Source organism: Seriola lalandi, unplaced genomic scaffold (genome assembly GCF_002814215.2).
Source record: "Seriola lalandi dorsalis isolate HSWRI2012SDOR001 ecotype SW California unplaced genomic scaffold, Sedor1 jcf7180002054570, whole genome shotgun sequence".
NCBI classification, from domain to species: domain Eukaryota; kingdom Metazoa; phylum Chordata; class Actinopteri; order Carangiformes; family Carangidae; genus Seriola; species Seriola lalandi.
Window position 1 is genome coordinate 3,574,670 of NW_019525123.1, and position 20,277 is coordinate 3,594,946.

At 40.0% G+C, this 20,277-nt stretch overlaps 2 protein-coding genes across 6 annotated transcripts in view; both read right to left on the bottom strand.

The window, feature by feature from the left end:
• tnfrsf11a (tumor necrosis factor receptor superfamily, member 11a, NFKB activator) overlaps positions 1–1,228 on the bottom strand; it is a 14,225-nt gene extending 12,997 nt beyond the window's left edge. Inside the window, exon 1 of the mRNA XM_023417041.2 lies at positions 918–1,228. Coding sequence (XP_023272809.1) covers positions 918–992 — 75 coding nt within the window. The 5' untranslated portion in view covers positions 993–1,228. The remainder of the gene's footprint in view (positions 1–917) is intronic.
• A 2,962-nt stretch (positions 1,229–4,190) lies between these two features.
• Positions 4,191–20,277, bottom strand: part of relch (RAB11 binding and LisH domain, coiled-coil and HEAT repeat containing) — a 36,952-nt gene continuing 20,865 nt past the window's right edge. For 2 of the 5 annotated variants that reach the window (XM_023416928.2, XM_023416927.2), the window contains 19 exons: positions 19,974–20,086; positions 19,738–19,828; positions 18,708–18,779; positions 18,458–18,598; positions 18,077–18,241; positions 17,775–17,922; positions 17,445–17,601; positions 17,122–17,245; positions 16,397–16,445; positions 15,606–15,685; positions 15,013–15,119; positions 14,747–14,846; positions 12,242–12,324; positions 10,300–10,363; positions 10,045–10,183; positions 9,782–9,898; positions 8,108–8,196; positions 7,405–7,475; positions 4,191–5,938 (listed from right to left, as the gene is read on the bottom strand). In XM_023416928.2, coding sequence (XP_023272696.2) covers positions 5,818–5,938; positions 7,405–7,475; positions 8,108–8,196; positions 9,782–9,898; positions 10,045–10,183; positions 10,300–10,363; positions 12,242–12,324; positions 14,747–14,846; positions 15,013–15,119; positions 15,606–15,685; positions 16,397–16,445; positions 17,122–17,245; positions 17,445–17,601; positions 17,775–17,922; positions 18,077–18,241; positions 18,458–18,598; positions 18,708–18,779; positions 19,738–19,828; positions 19,974–20,086 — 2,031 coding nt within the window. In that variant the 3' untranslated portion in view covers positions 4,191–5,817. Of the gene's footprint in view, positions 5,939–7,404; positions 7,476–8,107; positions 8,197–9,781; positions 9,899–10,044; positions 10,184–10,299; positions 10,364–12,241; positions 12,325–13,074; positions 13,158–14,746; positions 14,847–15,012; positions 15,120–15,605; positions 15,686–16,396; positions 16,446–17,121; positions 17,246–17,444; positions 17,602–17,774; positions 17,923–18,076; positions 18,242–18,457; positions 18,599–18,707; positions 18,780–19,737; positions 19,829–19,973; positions 20,087–20,277 lie in introns of those variants that run through there. The other 3 variants (XM_023416924.2, XM_023416923.2, XM_087176827.1) reach the window with 2 other exon arrangements.

A 20,277-nucleotide genomic window follows, 5' to 3' on the forward strand; every position in this document is an offset into this window, starting at 1 on the left:
CACACACGCACACACACACCCCCCACAGTCATCATCTCTTGCAACACATTTTGGGGAAGCAGAGAAGAAAAACAGGGAAGAAAGTGCGCCTGTTCCAGTCAAAGTCATAACGATGCTGGCTTACAGTAATACAGACAAACAGGCAGTGATAGATCACTGGTGCCCAGCAGTCCCACCACCACAACCACATCTTATAAACTGCTCCACCTGGACAGAATTAGCTGCTTGGACTAAACAACAACATGGACAACATCATGTCATTGGCCATTCACTTTTTTCCTATAAAATTGACGCTATATGTGATGGTGACAGCGAAACATAAAAACAAACACATTCTTGTAGCTTGTTTCTTGTAAATTGTAGACAACAATAAAAAATAAAAAAAAAACAGTGGCTTTTTTCCTGGGATCCCTGTAGCACAGTTATTCGTCCCTGTGCCTCATTTTGAGAACCTCTCCTCTGGCGGAGCTTACGGGGTTCCCGATGAGCCACTTGGCCCGCGCCGGTCCCCTCTGGACCGGCAGAGAATGTTTGGTGGAGGGAGGGGAGCATCCAGCTGCCAGCGGCGTTTTTGCGGTGAGAACTGGGGAGGTGGACTCGACCCAAACACAACTGTTTCCAGTCAGTGTCCCGGCTTAAAAACTCAACCTTCCCCTCATCCCCAACCCCCTCTCACCAGTTCATCCAAATTATCTGACGTGTTGATACATGGTTTACTGTTACACGTCTTGTCCATCTACTGAAGAAAAAATCATCATGACTCACAGTATTTTGCATTGCCACTCATTCGAATAAGATTTGACAGCCTCTGAAAAGTAGTGTAAAGGAGACAGCACACCATAAAGTAATCATCAACTCTTTTCCATGCCAAGCACACTCCCTCAAAGAACTTTTTAGTAGCAGACGTGTGTTTTTACCTGTGCGTAAAAGGTGACGAGTACACACGTTATCCAGCCTCGGAATATCCAACTTGTGGAGAAGGTCAGTCTCATCTCTGCTGGATAATGAAGACTCCTTCTGAGACAAACTTTTTCTTCCTCAGCCAAGAAGATGACTCTGAGCACCAAGATCCGATTCTTCTTCAGATTTCCTCACAGTTAATTACTTCTTGTGTAGCGGAGCCTCCAAAGCGTCTCACAGGGCATTCTTGCGCCTTCATTCCCGGTTGGGAAGTTGCAGTTCCCACCTTTCCTCTCCTCTCATCTCCCTCTCTGCCTTCACCCACGCGTTATGGAGAAGGTTGCATGCAACAGCTTGTAAAAAACTGAGCGAATGACTGAGGGAGGGTGGGAACTCCTCCCACGTTGTCATATGAAAGGAAAAAAAGTTCACCCCCCTCTCCCCCCCCTGGCTCCATGGACTGATCTTTTTCTTTCTTTCTGAATGAGTGTGTATGTGGCACTTAGTTGTTTTCAGTCATGTAAGATTATCGTGGTAACATGAACCTTTATACACACTGGAATAAAAGAAAAAAGTCACTGAATGTTTCTGTATGTGACAGTGCAACTTATTCTTGAAAGAGTTGGTCATAACATTTCTCATGAGAATTGCCAAATGAATGCAGCTATGACCTCATGCCAGAGATGAATTCAGATATGACCCCACACACCTAGAGGCAAAGCATGTGGTCACTTTCAAAGATTTAACTTCCTGCATGTGCCATTCATCATGAAAGCAAGTAGGCTGACTTCAGCATACTGTAGTTCCTGGAGTGTGGGGTCCTGGAACTGTTATGATTATATCTACAGTCTACAAATGTCATTTATTTAGAAGAATAGTGGCACCAGGAAATACTGCATCTGTTCTCTGCTGGAAGAGAGAGAGTGAGAAAAAAAACAAAAAAACACTGGGTTTATTTCCCTCTGAATTTGCATAGCAGATTTGACCCAACCTACCTTGGCAAGTCAAGAGAGGGAAGGTTTGAGATAGTGGAGAACATGTTCTCTTCAAGGTGACAGTTATGCAAATATTAAATTGCATGTGTGGGACCCGAATGGACAAAACAGAGGGGTTGATCGGCACGAGAGAGGAGAGGAGAAAAAGATTTTAAAAATAGAAGAAATCTTCATTTGTAATTTGGACTGAGAGATAAAAGAAAAATAAAAGAGACAGCCAATTTTTTTTTACAAGTAATAAAGATATATGTGTTAATGTGTGACATTGCAGTTGCACAGTTTCTGAATTAGTGATATTACAGAAGATTTCAGAAAAATAAATCCTCAGCTTTATCCTCTGTATCCATAACAATGTATGACTAAAAACCAGCTGATCGTTTCATAATCACCACAACTGGCAGAGGTGGATGCTTAAAGGAATATTTAACTCATAAGCAGTTTAACAGCGGAGAAAGTGGAAGAATAATGAAAGTTTTACACTAAGCCAGTGAAGGTAATGGGTTCTGTCCTCCCTCTCGCCCTCTTCCTGTAAAAACATGCTGAGAGAAGCTGTTTTGTGGTGGGGCCTCTGAAGCTTGCACAGTAGCAATTAAGAGCCAGATGTGACTGTTTTAGCAATAAGAAACCTCAGCTTGACTCTGAACGCACCCCAAACATTCACACTGAGGTCCTCCCCTAACAAAAAAATTTAACAGGCAGCAAAGAGAAGTCCCTGTTAAGCCCCACTTCAAACACAGAAGTCAAAATGAAGCTTGTTTTGATGTATAAAAAAGTAGGTCCACTGCAGGCAGACACCATGCTGGTTTACAAGCATCATACTTCAAGCGACCTGTGCACAGACTCCACAGTTCTGTAAGTATGTGGCTTCAGTTGCTTAGCATCAGTTACAACAAGCCAAAGTTCATGAAGTGGGCCTATTCCAGACAGCTCATATACACAAAATGCACACACGCAGGCATGTCATAAGCCGCTGAATGGTTCCCATTACTCACTCTATAGTAGAAAGCAGCCACAGCCTGTTTTGGTACGAAGATTTTAGAGGGAGCTTCACACATTTAAGGGCAGAAAAAACATGCACATGGCGCTCAGATTATTCCACAGAACACAGCGGAATAATAACATTAAAGCCCAGCCACCATGTTCCGGTGGTTTCAGGACTGGATCTGCATTGCTTCTGCTTGCTTTGGAAACAGATGTGATCTGTGAGTCACCCAAGTGACCAACGTGAGTAAGAGCTGCCGGTTGATGCCATTTCTACACACCAACAAAATGCTGGGAGAATCTTTATGAACACACATTCACATACAGCAAACACAGGTTCACACCTACATGTGCATGCAGGTACACATATTTGTTTGCCCCCCTCACACACCCATGCGGAAAAGTCAAGCAAGGGTCTCAGCAAGCAGAAGGTTGTTTTAACATGCAGAGAACAAAATCATTTACTCTGAATGCAAATTACACATATCAGGAATGTGTTTCTGCACATACATATCTATAGACATAGACACACATGCACACCCACACAGGAATGAGACAACAAACACCATATCATGGCTTCCAGTTCCACCCCTGACATATATCAACTATTTGTCCACCTGGTGAGTTATCAGTGATGATGGTTGAATATTACCCTGAATATGCAAATACTGTTCTTTATCAATTGGTCTTAACTAACTCGCATAATGTTCAACCATGCAATGAGTGCGGCACCACAGGCCTGCATGACCTGTTCCTACTATCAACACAAATCAATGTACTCCACTACAGTTCAGTCAGGAGTGTCCAAAACCTGAAACTGCAAACACTTCATTTATACTCTATCACTAAGAGATGGCTTGTGCTTTAATTATCCTGATAAATTGGCAGTTGCACACTTATTTCACTGAAATCGATTCTTCTTTTGAAGATTTAGGCCAAATTTAACAATGTCATAATTTTCTAAAGGATAGATAGCTTGGATTCAGAGATAGTGTAATCTTGACGGCAGATCTGTGCTTTTATTTCTGTATTTATTTGGGGTAAGTTGTTGGGAATGCCCCATAAGATGGACTTTGGTTTGTTGTACTAAGAAGACAATAGACCACATCAAAGGGTTGGACGTGAGGGGCAGGGACGGCAGGAGTGAGAGTTTGTCTGCGAAACTGCTTTGTTTTACTGCCTTAAACACCTGTCAACACTTTGAGCCATATACCATAACTCGGAATGCTTTATCACATGCAATAAAAAGGTCTAAAAACATGCAGACATTCAATGACGCTCCCAGAATTACATTTAAATACTTAAATACACAACTGATCTCCATCTTTTATTACCATGACACCAATTTCAAATATACATAATGAGTACCACCCTCTTCAGTTCAGTGTATGATACAGTTATTTACCGTTTCTCTTAGAGCATACCCAAAAAGAACAAAAAAAAAAAAAAAAAAAAAAGAACCAAATACCCACTTTAGAAAAAAAGTATAATTATCAGAGACACTGCAACACAGAGACAAGGTGCAATGGACAGAGAGGGAATAATTATGATCAGTGTTCTCTTAAACTTCACATTGCCAAAACGGAAAAAAAAAACAAAAAAAACAAAGTCCATTAACAATATTGACAATTTTCATTATGTATAAGACTGAGAATTAAAACAAATATATTCAGATGGGTGACAAATTAAAGGAAAAACCAACATAAAGTGTCTTAGTAAGGTGTTGGGCCACCATCAGCTGCCAGAACAGCTTCAATGCTCCTCGGCATTGACTGGACTCTGTTGGAGGGATGAACACCTTGTTCCAAAAGATATTCTTTCATTTGGTTGTTTTGATGATAGTGCTTGCTGTGTAACACGTCGGTCCAAATTTCCCAAAGGTGGTCGATTGGGTTGAGATCTGGTGACTGTGAAGGCCATGGCATACTCATCAAACCATTCAGTGACCCCTCGTGCCCTATGGATGGGGGCACTGTCATCCTGTTTCTCTACTGATTTTTCAGGTTTTTTCTTTTAATTTGTCACCCGTCTGTATGTGTGTGTGTGTATATATATATAAAATAAAGAACAAAATAGTAATATGAAGTGCAAATTTCTTTGGAAGTTGGAATAAAGTATGTTTTTTCTTCATTAAGACATAAATAAGTTATAAAATAGAAGCTATCAAAACAAAAAACCAGAGACAGACTTTGAAGAAATAAAGGCAAGACATTTTTTTTTTTTACAGCTTCAAGTAGGCGTTACTTCTAAGCCGTACAGACACACTGTACAAGGCATTCTTAACAGACTGAGAGCCATTTTGTGGTTCAATCCTTCAGTGTAATTTCACTCACAAATGCAAGTCAACGCAACTGTCATACAACCTTTTGCTCCAAAATGCCGTTTAAAATACTAAATGAAATCCAGCAGGCAGTGCTTTTGTCTCTTACAGACGAGAGAAACTCTTCTGAAACACTGCACAAAAGCACTGAACTGAAAATTTTATTTAATTCGGTGATACTTTCAAGTCCAGAAAGGTCAGAGAAACAAATCCCTATTTATCATTTTGGGTGAATCTCTATACTGTTCCGATCTCTCTCCCCTTTCTCTGAAATGTCAATGTTAAGAACACTGATTCATCAAAGCAAATCTGTAGCCTGACAACGCCTTCATCGTGATTTAGAATTAAGGAGAGGAAAATGAGCAAAGGGAAAACCTCAGCTTTCACTGCAAAAAACATTGCTGTTCCCCTTTAAGTAGCAGGTTGTCCTACTGCACTGAAGATTTTAAAACAAAACACAACTTTCAACAAACCTTCATTTCTTGAAACTGAATCAACAGTACACACTTGACTGTCTTTTACTTTAAGCGGAACCAATGCTTTTTCCAGTAAAATGAAATGCTCCCAAAGACAGCAGGGGTTCATCAGCTAAGTGTGGTGGTCGATCAGTCAGCGCTGCCATCACTTCTTTCTCTGGAAGACATTGGCCAGCATGGCACCGGAGGTGGTTAGCTGACCCATCTTGCTCAGGAACTTGGTCTTGGCATCCTCACCCACCAAACTGGAGGCGATTGACATGGACCTATAGTAAAATAAAAACAAACAAAAAAAAAACACAGCATTAAGATTGAATTTGATGATGAAGCAACAAGGTTTAGCTCTGTTCTATCAAATATATATGTACTAAAGACAAACAGAAGCAAAATACAAAAGAAACACAATTATCCACTATCTGTTGATGAGCTTATGTCATCGTTAATTCTACTTTGCTAAGAGGGGAAATGCTGTTTGCCAATACAGCCCCTGGACTTTTACAGTCTAACGGCTCTGCAAGTTCCTCTTTTGAACTATCTGGGATTCTGAAACAGCAGAGCAGTTACAACATTCTGCCGAGCCCCATTGTTCAACAGGACAAACATCCTATCTTAACACCAACACCAAACTAAAATCAATGTGTTTAGCCAATTTAGACACACTGACTGGAGAATATTATTAGACAGCTTCTAGATAAATCCTGGTATGTCAAAACAACTCAAGTTTTTACTAAAATGTGTCATGTTTTGTGTCATAAAGGCCAGATCTTACTGTGGGCTGTGTGTGGTTCTGTGAGTCAAAATCCTTTGAATCGTAAATCCTATTTTGGCATGAAACCAAACAATTTCATATATCCTTGAAAAGGTTTGTGAAATTGAATCCACTGGAGTATTGTAGTATTGTATCCTGGTGATACATACAGTACAAATGCAAATAATGATACCAATTTTATGTAAATGCCACTTGAAAAAGTCTTTCTGACAAGGAGGTTCACTAAGCTGTGATCGCCACAAGATATCAGGGTTTCCATAACATTCCATGGGTAAGTAAGTAATGAACCAAATAGGGCTTAAGTAATATGTAAATCTGCATTCTGCAAAACTTCTTAAAAGATACATGCTGTGAAAACAAAGATCCAAATGATCGATTATAGTCAGGCAAGTCGAAGAAAGGGTTGACAGGCCAAAATCAAAGAGGAACAAAAGTCTCTCGGGACAAGCGAGTTTAACTGCGGGTTTGGGAGAACACACCCTATACTGAGGTTATGTGCATACACAAATGCAGACATATACACAGTTTCTACATCCTCATACACACACTTTCTTTTTAATGAGCCCTGAACACATGTTAACAAGATGGGAGAAAGATCTTTTAAAAGACACCCACAATATGGCCAGTGTCCCAGCTCTCTTAGCTTCACCAAAACAACTCCTCTAATTTTTTTCCCTCTCTCTTTCAGTGAAGATACCCACATAATGATTGTGGTTTCAACACGCTTGCATGTTCTCCTCTCCCCTGGGGAATAAACCCACACCATGGGCCCAGTCCCAGAACTGTTTAGTGACCCCTCTCTTTACAGCAGGGATACTTTTTCTCCATCCAAATTCTTCTTAACTACCACTTAAAAGCCATCACTCGTTCCTGTCACAGCATCTCATGCAACAAAAAACAATATTTTGCAAATCATTTCAGAGAAAGTGACTGTGTGAATGGGACGGTTTTTTTTGCTCTCACCCTTGTGCGTCTGCCATTCCTCTGTTTTCCACCTTGATTTCACACTCTTTGATCATAGAACTCAGAATCACCTGTGGAGAATATGACAGAGACAGACTAAGCTACAACGTTGTTTTAACAAAATGTTTTTTTGTCGTAGAAATGTCATGATTTACGTCTTGGAGTACAATGCCATCTATACAACACTTTGTAAACAGCATGCTTCTAACTACTAGACTGGTATAAAACAGGCGGCGTGGATTGAATTCTGTCATGAAAAAATTAGGACCTTGTAGGTATATATATATGTTTTCCAGTTCGGAAAATAATTCCTGTCTAGTATCCATCTACTACGCAGACCTTGCAGACACAGTGGATGTGCAGAGAGGGAAAGAGTCAGCTGATTGTTAGTCACCTTGGGAAAATGCTCACATGAAATGGATCGCATGAGATTCTGAGACACAAATAAGAAAAATATGGTAGAGGTGTGTGTATGAGTGTGTCTGAGAAAGAGGTGAAGAGTCAGACTGTCTGTCTTTATCATTATTGTATGAGAACCTGTGGGAGTAAGACATAGAAAGAGTGAGACAGTCTGGCCAATCAGTGTGTGAGTACGCAGACTGGATACTGTATTTGTGTATGCATGTGTGCATTTTAAGTGTCTCATTATGTGTAATCTCCACTGTGTATGTGAGAGTGCGTCCATGTCTATATGTCTCCTGACCTCGTGCTCAGGAGAGAGTTGCTCCATGTCAGCGCGGAGACACCTTAGGCCAGGGAGGAAGTGGTTGACCATCACCTCCTCAGAAATGACTGCACAGGAAGTTAAGGAGTGGAATAAAATAAAAGTACAAGTCACAAGTTTAAAATGCCAGTTGATCCAAAGCACCTTGCAGGACCACAGATAAGTGTAACTCCTCATTATCTGGGCTGCCAGGCAGGTTCCAGAAAGCCAAATATGGGCAGTCATTTTAAAGTTTAAGACAGTCTGGAAATGAAAATCATGGAAAAGACCGCAAAACCAACATATCTTAACTGAACACAGCTGAATATATAGATTAGCAAAGCTGACCTGCAGATGGGTCCTATAAAGAAAATATAAGAAAATAAGTAAGGAGTGAAAAAAAAGTAAACTGTAATAACCCTCTTATGTGTTATTCCCAGAGTAGAGAAGCAGTGCCTTATCTCTTCAGACTGTCTTGTTTTTCTCACTTCATGTAAAGACATATAAACTAAAAAGCTGGTGTTTTCGAGGCCAAGCAGCTACAAATACAGTTTGGATAGTGTTTCCAGGAATTACCAGATGGCTGGGGTTTACTTTAGAATAAATCAGAATATTGAAAAAAAAATCAGTCAGTGGCTGAAAACACTTCTGATTTTCAAATATTTTCCTCCTATAAGAGCACAACACTATTCTTGTCTATAACGCTACTGCATGTGTTCTGCCACATGTCAGAGCCAGTAGGGCTGTAAGGGACACAAAGTGAATGAATCTATACTTTTACAGATGGGAATGTACAATTTCAGAGCTAGTCACACTGATTACAAGAAAAAGACCTCTGAGGTTAGGGCTATACCTCCTGGACACTACTGTACTGTGAAATCACAGCCTGACAAAGATCCACAGGAATGAACCCCTCCTCTTTGCATATGTGTGTGTGTGTGTGTGTGTGTGTGTGTGTGTGTGTGTTGGAAGTGGGTGGGGTGGGGTCACAGAGGAGAGACGGAGTGGAGAGAGGAAAAAGAGTGTGAGAAAAGAGAAATATTAAAAAAATAGTCCTGGAACAACAGAAGAGAAGGATGACAGAGACAGAGCAGAGGTAATGTAAACGTGGGACCTATCCTGGGGACTGTTACCAAGGATTGAAGTTGATGTTCAGTCCTTTCCTCTCCTCTCACGCTCTTTCTCCTGCTCTCATCCTTTCCTTTGCTTAAGTAACCCTGTAATTACCTCTAGCCCCAAAATGGAGGGAGCTTATTTTCCCTTTCTCCTCCTGCCAAATGACAGGCAAACTCTGCCAACACACACACCGAACCACACACTCAGACACCGGGGCCACGCTGATACATACCACCACACAGTTATACAGGCATGTTCCGGAGAACATGTGACCAGTGCAGCTAGCATTTTACCAGTTATTCTAACGTCCTTCTCACTGACTCACTGTTACAACAGCTAACCCTGAACCTAAGCCAACACTGACACACAGCAGTTATGAGTGAGCTGTGAACTCTGAAAATATGGAGTACACATTTTCCCCTTAGTTTTCACAACATTTACTGAATAAGTACCAGTATATGGAAAGTGTTGAGGCTACAGATAAAAGTCCTCTCATAAAAAGTAAATCCAGCATGACTCGTATATCCAAACCATTAAGCATGGCCTGTTTAAGGATACAGCAGCAGGACAGGGCGCTGTAGGCCTCAAACAGCTGGGTGGCGATGTCAATCCTCTTGCTCTCCACTGACTGGCTGTTGTTAGCCAGCGCCAGCTTGTGAAGGTGTGGGAGCACAACTACAGAAAAAAAAAAAAAAGAAGAAGAAAGGTTATTGCACAAGTGCACATGAAGATCACATGAGAGGCAAAATAGAGATTAGAAGGAAACAGAGAGAAAATGTAGACATGGTTCAACAAAGGTAACATTTTTATCTTTTACATACACTCATCTCTGAAGCGTGGCTCTGCATTAGGTCCAACTCTTCCAAATGTCCTGATAATTTCCATGTGCAAAGAATGCTGATCTTGGTATTGAGGGTCCTCTAGGAATGATGCCAGCTGCATTTTTACACGCTCCAGCAGCTACACATGAAAACAGAAAGCCATAACAGTTTATACGTTTTAAGATTCATAAAGTTATTGATTCAAACTGCATGCATTTTAGGCATGTGCACAGTTTGACATTTACTGTTTCCTACCTCTTTTTGTGTGACAGTTTCCATGATGGTACCAAAGGCAGGAATAGTGGATATCCTCACTGAGCTAAAATCAGCAGGAGAGCAAGACAATGGTTTTACCATTCATAATCACTGTACCAGTCTTTCAGGTTTTCTCCATGTTCTCCATCAGAATTAAAATAATCAGAATAAGTCAAACATTATCTGCAATTAATTCTAAGATTTAATCTAAAATGATTGTTGGGTTTTGACCACATTAACACAACTCAGGCAGTCTAAGGTTATTACTATGGATGCAGCAGTCAGCTTTCCTTATGCTATTTTCAGACTTTTTATACAATGCTACTAACCGATTCAAATATTGACTGAAATTATTAATTTATGTAATGCATTTTCTATAATGCCCATTCAGCATTCATACTAAGACTTAATCATAAAAAAATAGGAATTTTTCATTTAAAATATGGTTTAGGCTTTTTTTTTTCAAATATAGTGATTACATTGTAATGAGAGAGTAACCACAGTGATGATTGCACTGCCAGGTGAAGCTCTGCATTCTTCCTAAATTATTACTAAGGATGTGAAATTTTGAGATATCAACACTACCAATATTTTCTGACAGCTGCAAGGTGGGCTTCACTTTATACACCAATAGCTGATCTAGTAAACTCATTTTTGATTTGGCAGCTGTAATGGTAATCATCTGATTACCAGTGATCTATTTAGATGTTATTGCCAATTGCTTAAAATCTGGCCAATCAGCTGGTGCACCATAACCTATCAAAGATATAAAGGTATGAAAAATGATTAGTTTAGTTTCAAATTGTCTTAGTATTGAGTTCAGTTGTAAAGTGTAGGATTTGACCCAGATCTACATTTAACACATCATACATCACCTGTGTCTACTTTATAACTTAATGTATTGCCCATATCATCCTTGAGGGAAAGGCTCATTCAAGTAAATGCTAAAAGCTAAGAATCCAGCAGATAAAAGGGGCATTTAAAAAAAAAAAAAAGGAATCAATTCATTCCCAAATCATAAAAAAACAGAAACATAAAAATGCGTAATGAAAACATCTGCCAATAATCAATAGTTAATATGAACTACAATAAGCCAGGTTAATGGGGTGCAGGTTGGATGATATTAGATAATCATTTTACTGTCAGTAGGAGCAAGAAAGATCAAAAGACACACATGGGCCATCTTAGAACTACTAGTAAAAACTTATTTCTCATTATGTCTCTAAACAAGAGACATCACTCTTTTTTTTTTATGGTGATCATGGACACAGCAAGATATGTGAAAGATATAATGCCAAAAATCTAAAAGGTTACAAAATAAAGAACATATGTTAAGATTTTGAAATAAATATATTTTGAATACATAAATTGGGGAAAGTGTGAACCCATCAACATGTGTATTTCAATACAGAATATGAGATGAAAAGGGCTGCATTCCAACAGTGTCAACACTAATTGCATCATTGTGTCTAATCACAAACACAAAGAACTGGTGTACAGTGGCAGCTGGAAAGGGTTTTCTTTTAATCCCTTCAATTACTATCAAAACATGGCTAAGAACACTGTCCCCTGTTTATACTGCAATGAAAAGGACAAATGTGTCCCACAGGATTGAACAAAGGATATTTGAGTATTCACCCAACTTATATATAGCCAGTCACTGTGGCTCCTGAATAGTCTGTATTGATGGCAGGATACAGGAAGGGGCAAATGTCTTCAGGCTCTTACTTCCTCTTCCAGTGAATTTTTGTTGTGGTTAAAGAAGCTGCCATGTCAGCTAAATTTCTAGTGAACTGAAGGGTTTTGGTGCCACATGGTCACCACTGTGCCCATTCAAGCTCACCGAGACAGATTTCTACAAAGACCCTCCTTCACACTGTAAGGCTGCAGCCCATAAAATGACAATGTTTAAAGAGAGGCTTTCTTGTGTTGATTGACTCACAATTCAGGCCCACTGCACAGAGTTATAAGGGCCGGAGCCGCCCGGCGATCTACTAATGCTTCACTCATGCCTCGGAGAACCAACTGCAAACCCACCACACAGCAGGATGAGAGAGAGGGAGAGGCATGGTGGGAGGAGACAGAGACAGGGTGAGGAAGGGAAATATATAGGGAGGTGAAAGAAGGAGGTAAAGATCGAACGGATAATAGAGAAGAGATAGAGAGAGAGAAAAATAGACTGACGGGAAAAGATAACCAACCGCTAGCTGATGGGTCGGTCAGGAGGAGGGGCCCTGCTTCAATGGGGTGGGGTGGGGAGGGAGAGGAAGAGGGGGGTGGGTTACAGATGAGCATGCTGGGATTGTGCTGTTGCTGCATGCCGGCAATGTGCGCACACATCAATCTGGCTGAGGACTGGTTAGTGTTGCAGACTGATGAGGCAACAACAGCTGGCGTGGATTAGTGTTGCAGATCGATGATGCTGACATGCAGTGTTAGTGGTAACAGTAGTTATGCTGACGAACCACCCCATGACACAGCCTTAACCTAAACAGGAGCAATTCCAAACTACTAAAAACTATGGCAATTGGCTATGGCTGTAATAATGACTCAGGGAATTAATTGGAGAACCGGAAAATAAACTCAATATCAAAATACATAAATGATCGATCAATATATTTTGAGAGTGTGTAGTTTGAGAGTTTTTGTAGAGTTTGTTTGTGCTGAATTTGCTCCTGGCAGGTACAGACTTCAGTGTGATAGTTCTCAGGTGGCAAAGAGAAGGGGGGAGAGAGACGCGGCGCGGTTTATCGTTGTTGTTGATGTTCCACTTACATTTCAGGGTCGGAGGACAGTGTGATGAGAGCCGGCACCACTCTCTGAGCTACCAGCGTCTCATTCACCCCCTTCACCAGCAGCTGATCGGATTGGACAGAGCCAGCCGTGATGTCACAGAGGTGGGCAGGGCATTGGGACAAGAGCGAGCAACACCGCCAATAGATAGAGAGAAAGGAAAAAAAAAACAAAAAGCAAAACAGAAAGGGAGGGAAAAGAAAAACAAACACAAAAAGATAGGAAGAAAGTGATATACAATGACAAGAACCATAGCTGCAAGGCACGGAACGGCACTGCATGTATCAAGCAAGTGTGTGTACACACACATTCACACACGCACACAAACACACACACATGCACACGCAGGTATGCAGAAGTAATGGCAAAGCCAACATAGCTAAACTGCACAAGTACTTTTACAGTATGGTGAGCATAAAGCTGTGGGATCTTTCCACAGACTCCAGGTCAGATTATCATTTCATTCCCTTTAACTAATCTGATCTGGGATCTGTGGTAGAGGTCCCTCTTCCAACCCACAGGTTTGACAATGGTGGACAGCTATACACTATGGAATGGTGACAGTGAGGTGTGTTGGGAAAGGGAAAGTACTTCACAAAACAGGGGGAACATGAATACAGCCTACCACTCCTCCTTCCCCAAGTTTAAATCAATGTAGGCCTAGTTCTACTGCTATGCCTAGAGAACATTTGACCTTAAAGTGTGCACAGAACTCAAGGGACAGGGAGATGTGATTTGCTATGGCTGTTTCCAATGGCTTAGGCCAGGACTTTTGCATTGAGAACCTGGCTTAAAATGGATACACTCTGTGGAATTGAATCACAAGGAAGAAAACAGGGAAATGGTCATCTCCCTTTAAAAATAATAGTAGTATTATATTTCCACAAGACCTGAAATACTCAGAACAGTGAAAAATATTCCCAAGAAAACACTTCTGATTAAATTACACTTTCCAACAACACTGAAAAGGAACAGGCCTTGAACTCTTTTGACTATACTTTCAGGCTGCTGACTTTTCCCTTTCTCTGACATGCAGCAGATATTTATTTAGTCACTTCTGAGACCAGTGCACAGTGAAAGGTCTAATGTAAAGGGTCTAGCCATACAGTTGAAACCAGGGTGCTGATAAGCTACAGGAGTCTTTATTCACACTCATAAGAAAGAATAGCTATATATTAAATGCGTATTAAATAGCAGCAATAGCAAGCAGAGCTAGCACATGTACAGCACATAGGTAAACATGAAAATAGTATCTATAATGTAGGACTACACAATTGTGTGTAACTGCACAAAACAAATTTAGCTCACTAATACAGTACGTATAATTCCATTTAGAATGTACTACAATCACAAAAAGGCTTTTAATAAGATACCAGAAGTCATAATTCCAAATAATTCCAATAAAAAAAGTAATTAATCTAAATGACCATTTTATCCACAATTTGCAGCCATGTTATATTTAATTAGTATACACTTTGTAGCACAAGTACAGTCACATATTCTTGTTTCTTGCTATAAATGTAAAAAAAAGAGCAAATGTATCAACAATGACACATTTTAGGTAATATTTATAAAAAATAATATCTGATCAAAAATATCAACAACTGGGATTGATTCAATACACTATCTGTGTGTTTGTGTGTGTGTTTTGCACCTCAAACATCCGTGCTGCAGTACACCGGACCAGTGCAGAAGTATGGACCACACCATACCACAGAACAGTCAGCAACAGTTCATGGTACACTGGGTTGGCACTGAAACAGAGCAAAACATAGATAGTAAGCAATATCGTGGCAACTGTACGGATGAAAGTGTGTATCAATGCAAGCCATTTTTACATTTTTTTTAAATGTTGGGTCACAACCCATAAAATCTATGGTAAATCTACAGTATGTGTGTATGTGTGTGTGTATGTTTTACCCAAGCTCTACAAAGGAGGCCTTAAGGCTGTCGAGAGGCGCATGGGATAGTGACAGGGTTGTCATAACATCCTCTAGGAAACCCACCAACAACTTGCGATCCTCCTCCTTTAGGGGAAACGATAGCATGTTTGTGTCAGTTACGCCATGTAGGCAACAGATACATTCACATTGGCACTTTAATATTCAAAATTGGGCTGCTCTCAACATGTTTTGTTGACAGGTTGCGCTGAAAGTTAAAACAAAAAATAGATACATTTACAAATACATTTTGCAAGTGCAGCATCAGTTTATGATTCTAAAATCAAAACATAAACATATGGCAGATTGATGTGTTCTGGAGTGAATAGTTTCCCCTGTGACAAAGAACAATAACCTAAAGTGTAATATGGTCCACACTCTACATTCATAGATGAGAAAATAATGATCCAAAAACAACTCAACAAGTCCAATAAATACAGTATATAGAAGAAATCATTTAAATGACTTCTTCATCCTGCATGACACTAAAGAGCACCACAAGGTATGATTCTTATGATAAATCTGCTTCAAGTCAGCTACTATTGGGCTGAGGTCTGCTGTTATTTAAGTTACCTGGTTATAGCATGTCAGTACTCCGGTGGCATAGATGGGGACTGTGGCTTTGGTGAGGATACCGTTCCCTGCTGAAGCATCTAAGGAATAAAATGAGAAGAGGTTAGGTCAAAAGAAAATGAATGATCATCCAAAATTCAACTCCAGCCATTACAATTTCTGAAATTGTTTTGTATCATGTGATAACATTTAGATTTAGTGGCTGCATTGCATTATGGTCTATTGATGCTTCTGCTTAGTGTAGAAATTGTCATCTCCTCCTTTTCTGAGATGATTTTCCTGTATGCACAATTGCGGGTCAAGTTTTGACATTCACGCTTTCATCTCACTATTTTTCTGCTATTACACACTATTACAACTGTGCTGGACATGTGATGAGAATTACCATCATCTGTTTTTGCCCAATTAAATTTGGTATTTGGTGTTTTGTGTCTACCACATACAATATGTTGTGGTTTTACAAAAATCTACTGACAGACAATTGCAAAGTAAGGTTGTGATGACTTAAACATAGACTGGGCCTCAATACAAAGCACATTTCAGAAATGGCCACAATAACAAATCTAAATCACTTGGCAGCAAGATGAGACCAAGCACCTCTTACAACTACAGAAACATGTCCGGAATTTGAAAAAAAAAAAGACAGAGGGGAACACCCAGAACTGACTCCAAATAGCTTGTTTACATCAACAGCCTGAACTCCACCTACCAACATTCTCTAGACAGAGCTGCGAAAATCTCAGAACACTTGCACGTCTGTGTGTATGTGTGTATGTTAAAGCTGTCCTTACCAACATTCTCTTCAGATAGTCGGAGAATCTCTTGGAACTGTGGTTTAACCTGAAAAAGGTCATGAGGATGAATGAATCTTTAATTGCCGTCGTTTGATTTATAAACATCATTGACATTTTGTGTAAAGTAATATCTTCAGTACTCAAGACATCATATGGATTTGTGATAGAAATCTGTACAAAGTCAGAGAAAAGCACAGTTGGTACCACTAACTGTGGCCTCAAAGCGAACTTCTGATGAATATGTAGTACACTCTTTGATCCTGACTAGTACTGCTTGGAAGTCAGTACAGCTGTGTTTAAATTCAGACGCTTATTGTCTCAGTCATTACTGCCTACATGTTAAATATTTAAGATACCTACAAATAATCAGCATTTTGCATCATCACTGATACATGTAGTATTGCTTAAGTGTGCTGTACACATTCATTCTTTCAGGAACAAAAGTGAGGGATTGCTTTGAGAGATTTTGTGAATTTTAAACAGGGAACAAAACCCTAAATTTTCCACTTGGAATTAGACTCACATAAGGTTAAAAGAGTAGTGTACTAACAAATGTGTAATTATGTATTCAGTGTATTTGTCGTCACTGTTTGGATATTCAGATGGAGAGACAAGATTGAGATAATATGAACTGAGCAATTAGTTAAGAAGCAAATGTCAACACCAAACAGCTGTGGTATCGTCAGAAGAATATTTAGCTTCCATTAGTCACATGGCTTTACCTTAGTGTTAGTGAAGATCTTGCCAAAGGTGCGACAGAACCTCCAGAAGAAGCGAGAGAACTCATGGACGCAAGTTGATGATGTCACATTGATTCGACCCACAATCTCTATGAGCTGAGGAAGGCTGGAGACAGAACAGACGGATAGAAATCAGTATGTGTTGATTGACAGTATGTGTAAGATTTTGTGATGATGTGCAAACCTTCACCTATGTGGCTGTGTTTGCATTTTATGCACACGTCTGTATGTTTTTCCAATTTTTAACTGTCTTTATACATTTATACATGTGTCTAAATGTGTAAGTGTAAGTGCACATTTCTCACAGTTGATTGACCACCCATAAGAGGCTGTCCCAGCCAGTGGTCCCTTCGTGCTCTAGCTGGTGGTCATAGAGTAGCAGGAGGGCACTCAGCATCTCCCTGCTGCCTATGATGGTAGCTACATCCTGGAGGGGAGAGGCTGGCCTGGGGAACCGTGTCACTGCAAGATCCAGGATCAGAATATAAACTCAGGAAATGCTGCTTTAATAATTAAAACATAAAACCCAATCCTCCAGGAGAAAGTGTTGGAGAATATTTAAGCTCAGGATTTTTTGCATTCTGAAGTTAATCTCCTCTACGTGACCTTTGTGTGTGTGTGTGCAGTTGTTCTACCCTCTATTGCAGGTATGTCTCCGTGGAGTTTAGCTCTGCTGGTGAAAGGTGCATTCTGAAGCACCACAGCAAATAGAGGAGGGATGAGAGACTGTAGGGCCGACAGGAACACGTGTAACTTGTGTTCATCCAGACTATGTTCTCCTTGCTACAGAAAGAGGCAGGAACAAAAGGTAAAAACCAGGAAGAGAGAAATTATGAGAGCAAACGTGAAATAGTGCAGTTCATTGCATGCATGCACACATACATATATTGTACTGTATGTAAAAAAAACTATAAAATGTCAACACACAGGCCCTTACCATAAGTAGTTTCTCTATACGTGCCAACAGTGAAGGGATAAGTGCAGTGTGCAGGGTGCCCAACTCCGTGGTCCAAGCAGCAAAGGCAGGAATAAAGACCTGGTGGACTGCACTCACCACCCGCTCTGACGGGTCCCCAAGGGATAGCAGCATCAGCTCAAAACCCTGGAAGAACACATGTGCACAAAAGTCAGGTATGAAGACTCACCCACAAACATATACACCAACAACTGTATCCCCTAAGTATGTTTTTTCACATGGTTGCTACAAATGGATTCAAAAGAAAGAGGAACTGTTGCAAAATCCCTAAGTGATCATGAAAGTTAAATGCAGGGTGGTAGTAAAAAGTCCTTACACAGAATCCCCTCCGAACACACATACCTGGGAGTACTTGTCAGGGTCATCTATGTAACCCATGATAATTCCCAGACTCTTGACCACAGCTTCTCTGACCATGTCAGCCTTATCCTCAGTAAGCATCTGCTGCAACATGGACAACACCAGGGAGCTACGGATCTCCTTCTGCAGAGACAGAAGGTAAGACAGACAGATACAAATAATTAATTTATGTTTTATTCATCTATATGCATGTACATCCCCTATTAATTCTGTATGCATAATATATTCTTACAGGCAGGTATGGTCCTAAGGCTCCACAGGATTCTGCCACCAACAATCTCCTCTCTGGATATTTGTGGTTAATCTGCAGCAGACGACAACAAAACATAGAAGAAAGAGTATTGAAGCAATAGTGGAACAGAAGTTGGAGGGAAAAGAGAAGCAGACAGGAGAGCAGCCATCATGGAATGGAAACAACTCAATATCATCAACATGCTGACCCTCTGGAAACCGCTATTTATCTTTCTAGACAGATTCTCAGCCTCCAAACTGCTGACAGCTGTTGTTGCTATGGCAGTAGATTTTGTTTGTCATAAATATGTTGCATGAAGTGACACAGGTGGCAATGAAAACAATACAGCTATCATATTTAAGTCAGGGACACTATGGAGGTAATGTTAGTGAAGTCAAGAATCACCAAATGTAATTCTGACAACACTAAATGATAAGTTCACAAAAAGTAAGACAAAACTGAGATCTTTTTCTAATTTACTGTGCAAAAGAATATTTTTACATTAGAGGTTTGTGCAATCCTTGCAACATTTTTCCTTTGTATTGTCAAATTTATACATGCATGAGTGACAGAAACAGCCTGGTTAATAATGAAATAGTAAGGGCTCCACAAAAAACGGCAAATACAAAATAAAGCAGAAAGTGACATAAAACAAAATCAGAATGTCTTTTTTTCTGAAGGTAGAGAGTGCATACTGAGTAAATATGAATTTGTCATGCCAACACGTAAGTACTTGAGTATAATAATGAAAACATGATTTTAAAATGAAACCTGGATATCAGAAGAAAAAAATCAACATATACTACTGTCTAATGTTCTCTAGTAATACAATATCTATAAATATAATGTAATATGTCTTGGTTAAAAATTAATCATTAACCATCTAGGACTGAGTTATTAATTCAGAAAACTTATTATAAAACTTAGAAAAACTACAGCTCAGAGTTAACACAAGTTCTTTTAGGAGAAGGTGTGAAAATCAGTGGCAGCATATGCAATAACAAAGCCACCTGCAGTGTGTGTACCGTACCTGTTCCCAGCACTGAGGAAGTAGTTCAGCCTCAACACGGGTTGGACCCACGTGCCTCGCAAACGCAACACATCCCGTCAAGATCATTTGTCTTTGGAAAGACACACACACACAGAAATATATGAGAACACAATGCTGGATAGAACTTGTAGTTTGTCTCCCTATTTTCAGGCTTAACAATGATTTCTTGGTTGGAAGTTAATAAACTATTTGCATATTATCCTGTCTACACACACCTCTGCTCATCATCTGGTCTCTTGATTAGATTAAAGAGGATGTGGAGGAGCTGGTCTCTCTCTTTAGGCTCTGGGTGAAGGCAGGCGGTACACAAGATGAGTGGAATCAACTCCTGAAGGAGAGAAGAAGAGAGACAGGGAGAAATGGCATCAGTTTAGATTACTTTGCAAAAGCACACTGAGGTTGAAACACAGAGGGAAAGAATGGTTGGTAGCAGTCAAGCAGGCCTGGAAGTCTATGGATTTGGGGAACAGCAGAGGGGGAGAAGGTGTTTATTGAAAAGAGGAGATAAAAAGAAACATA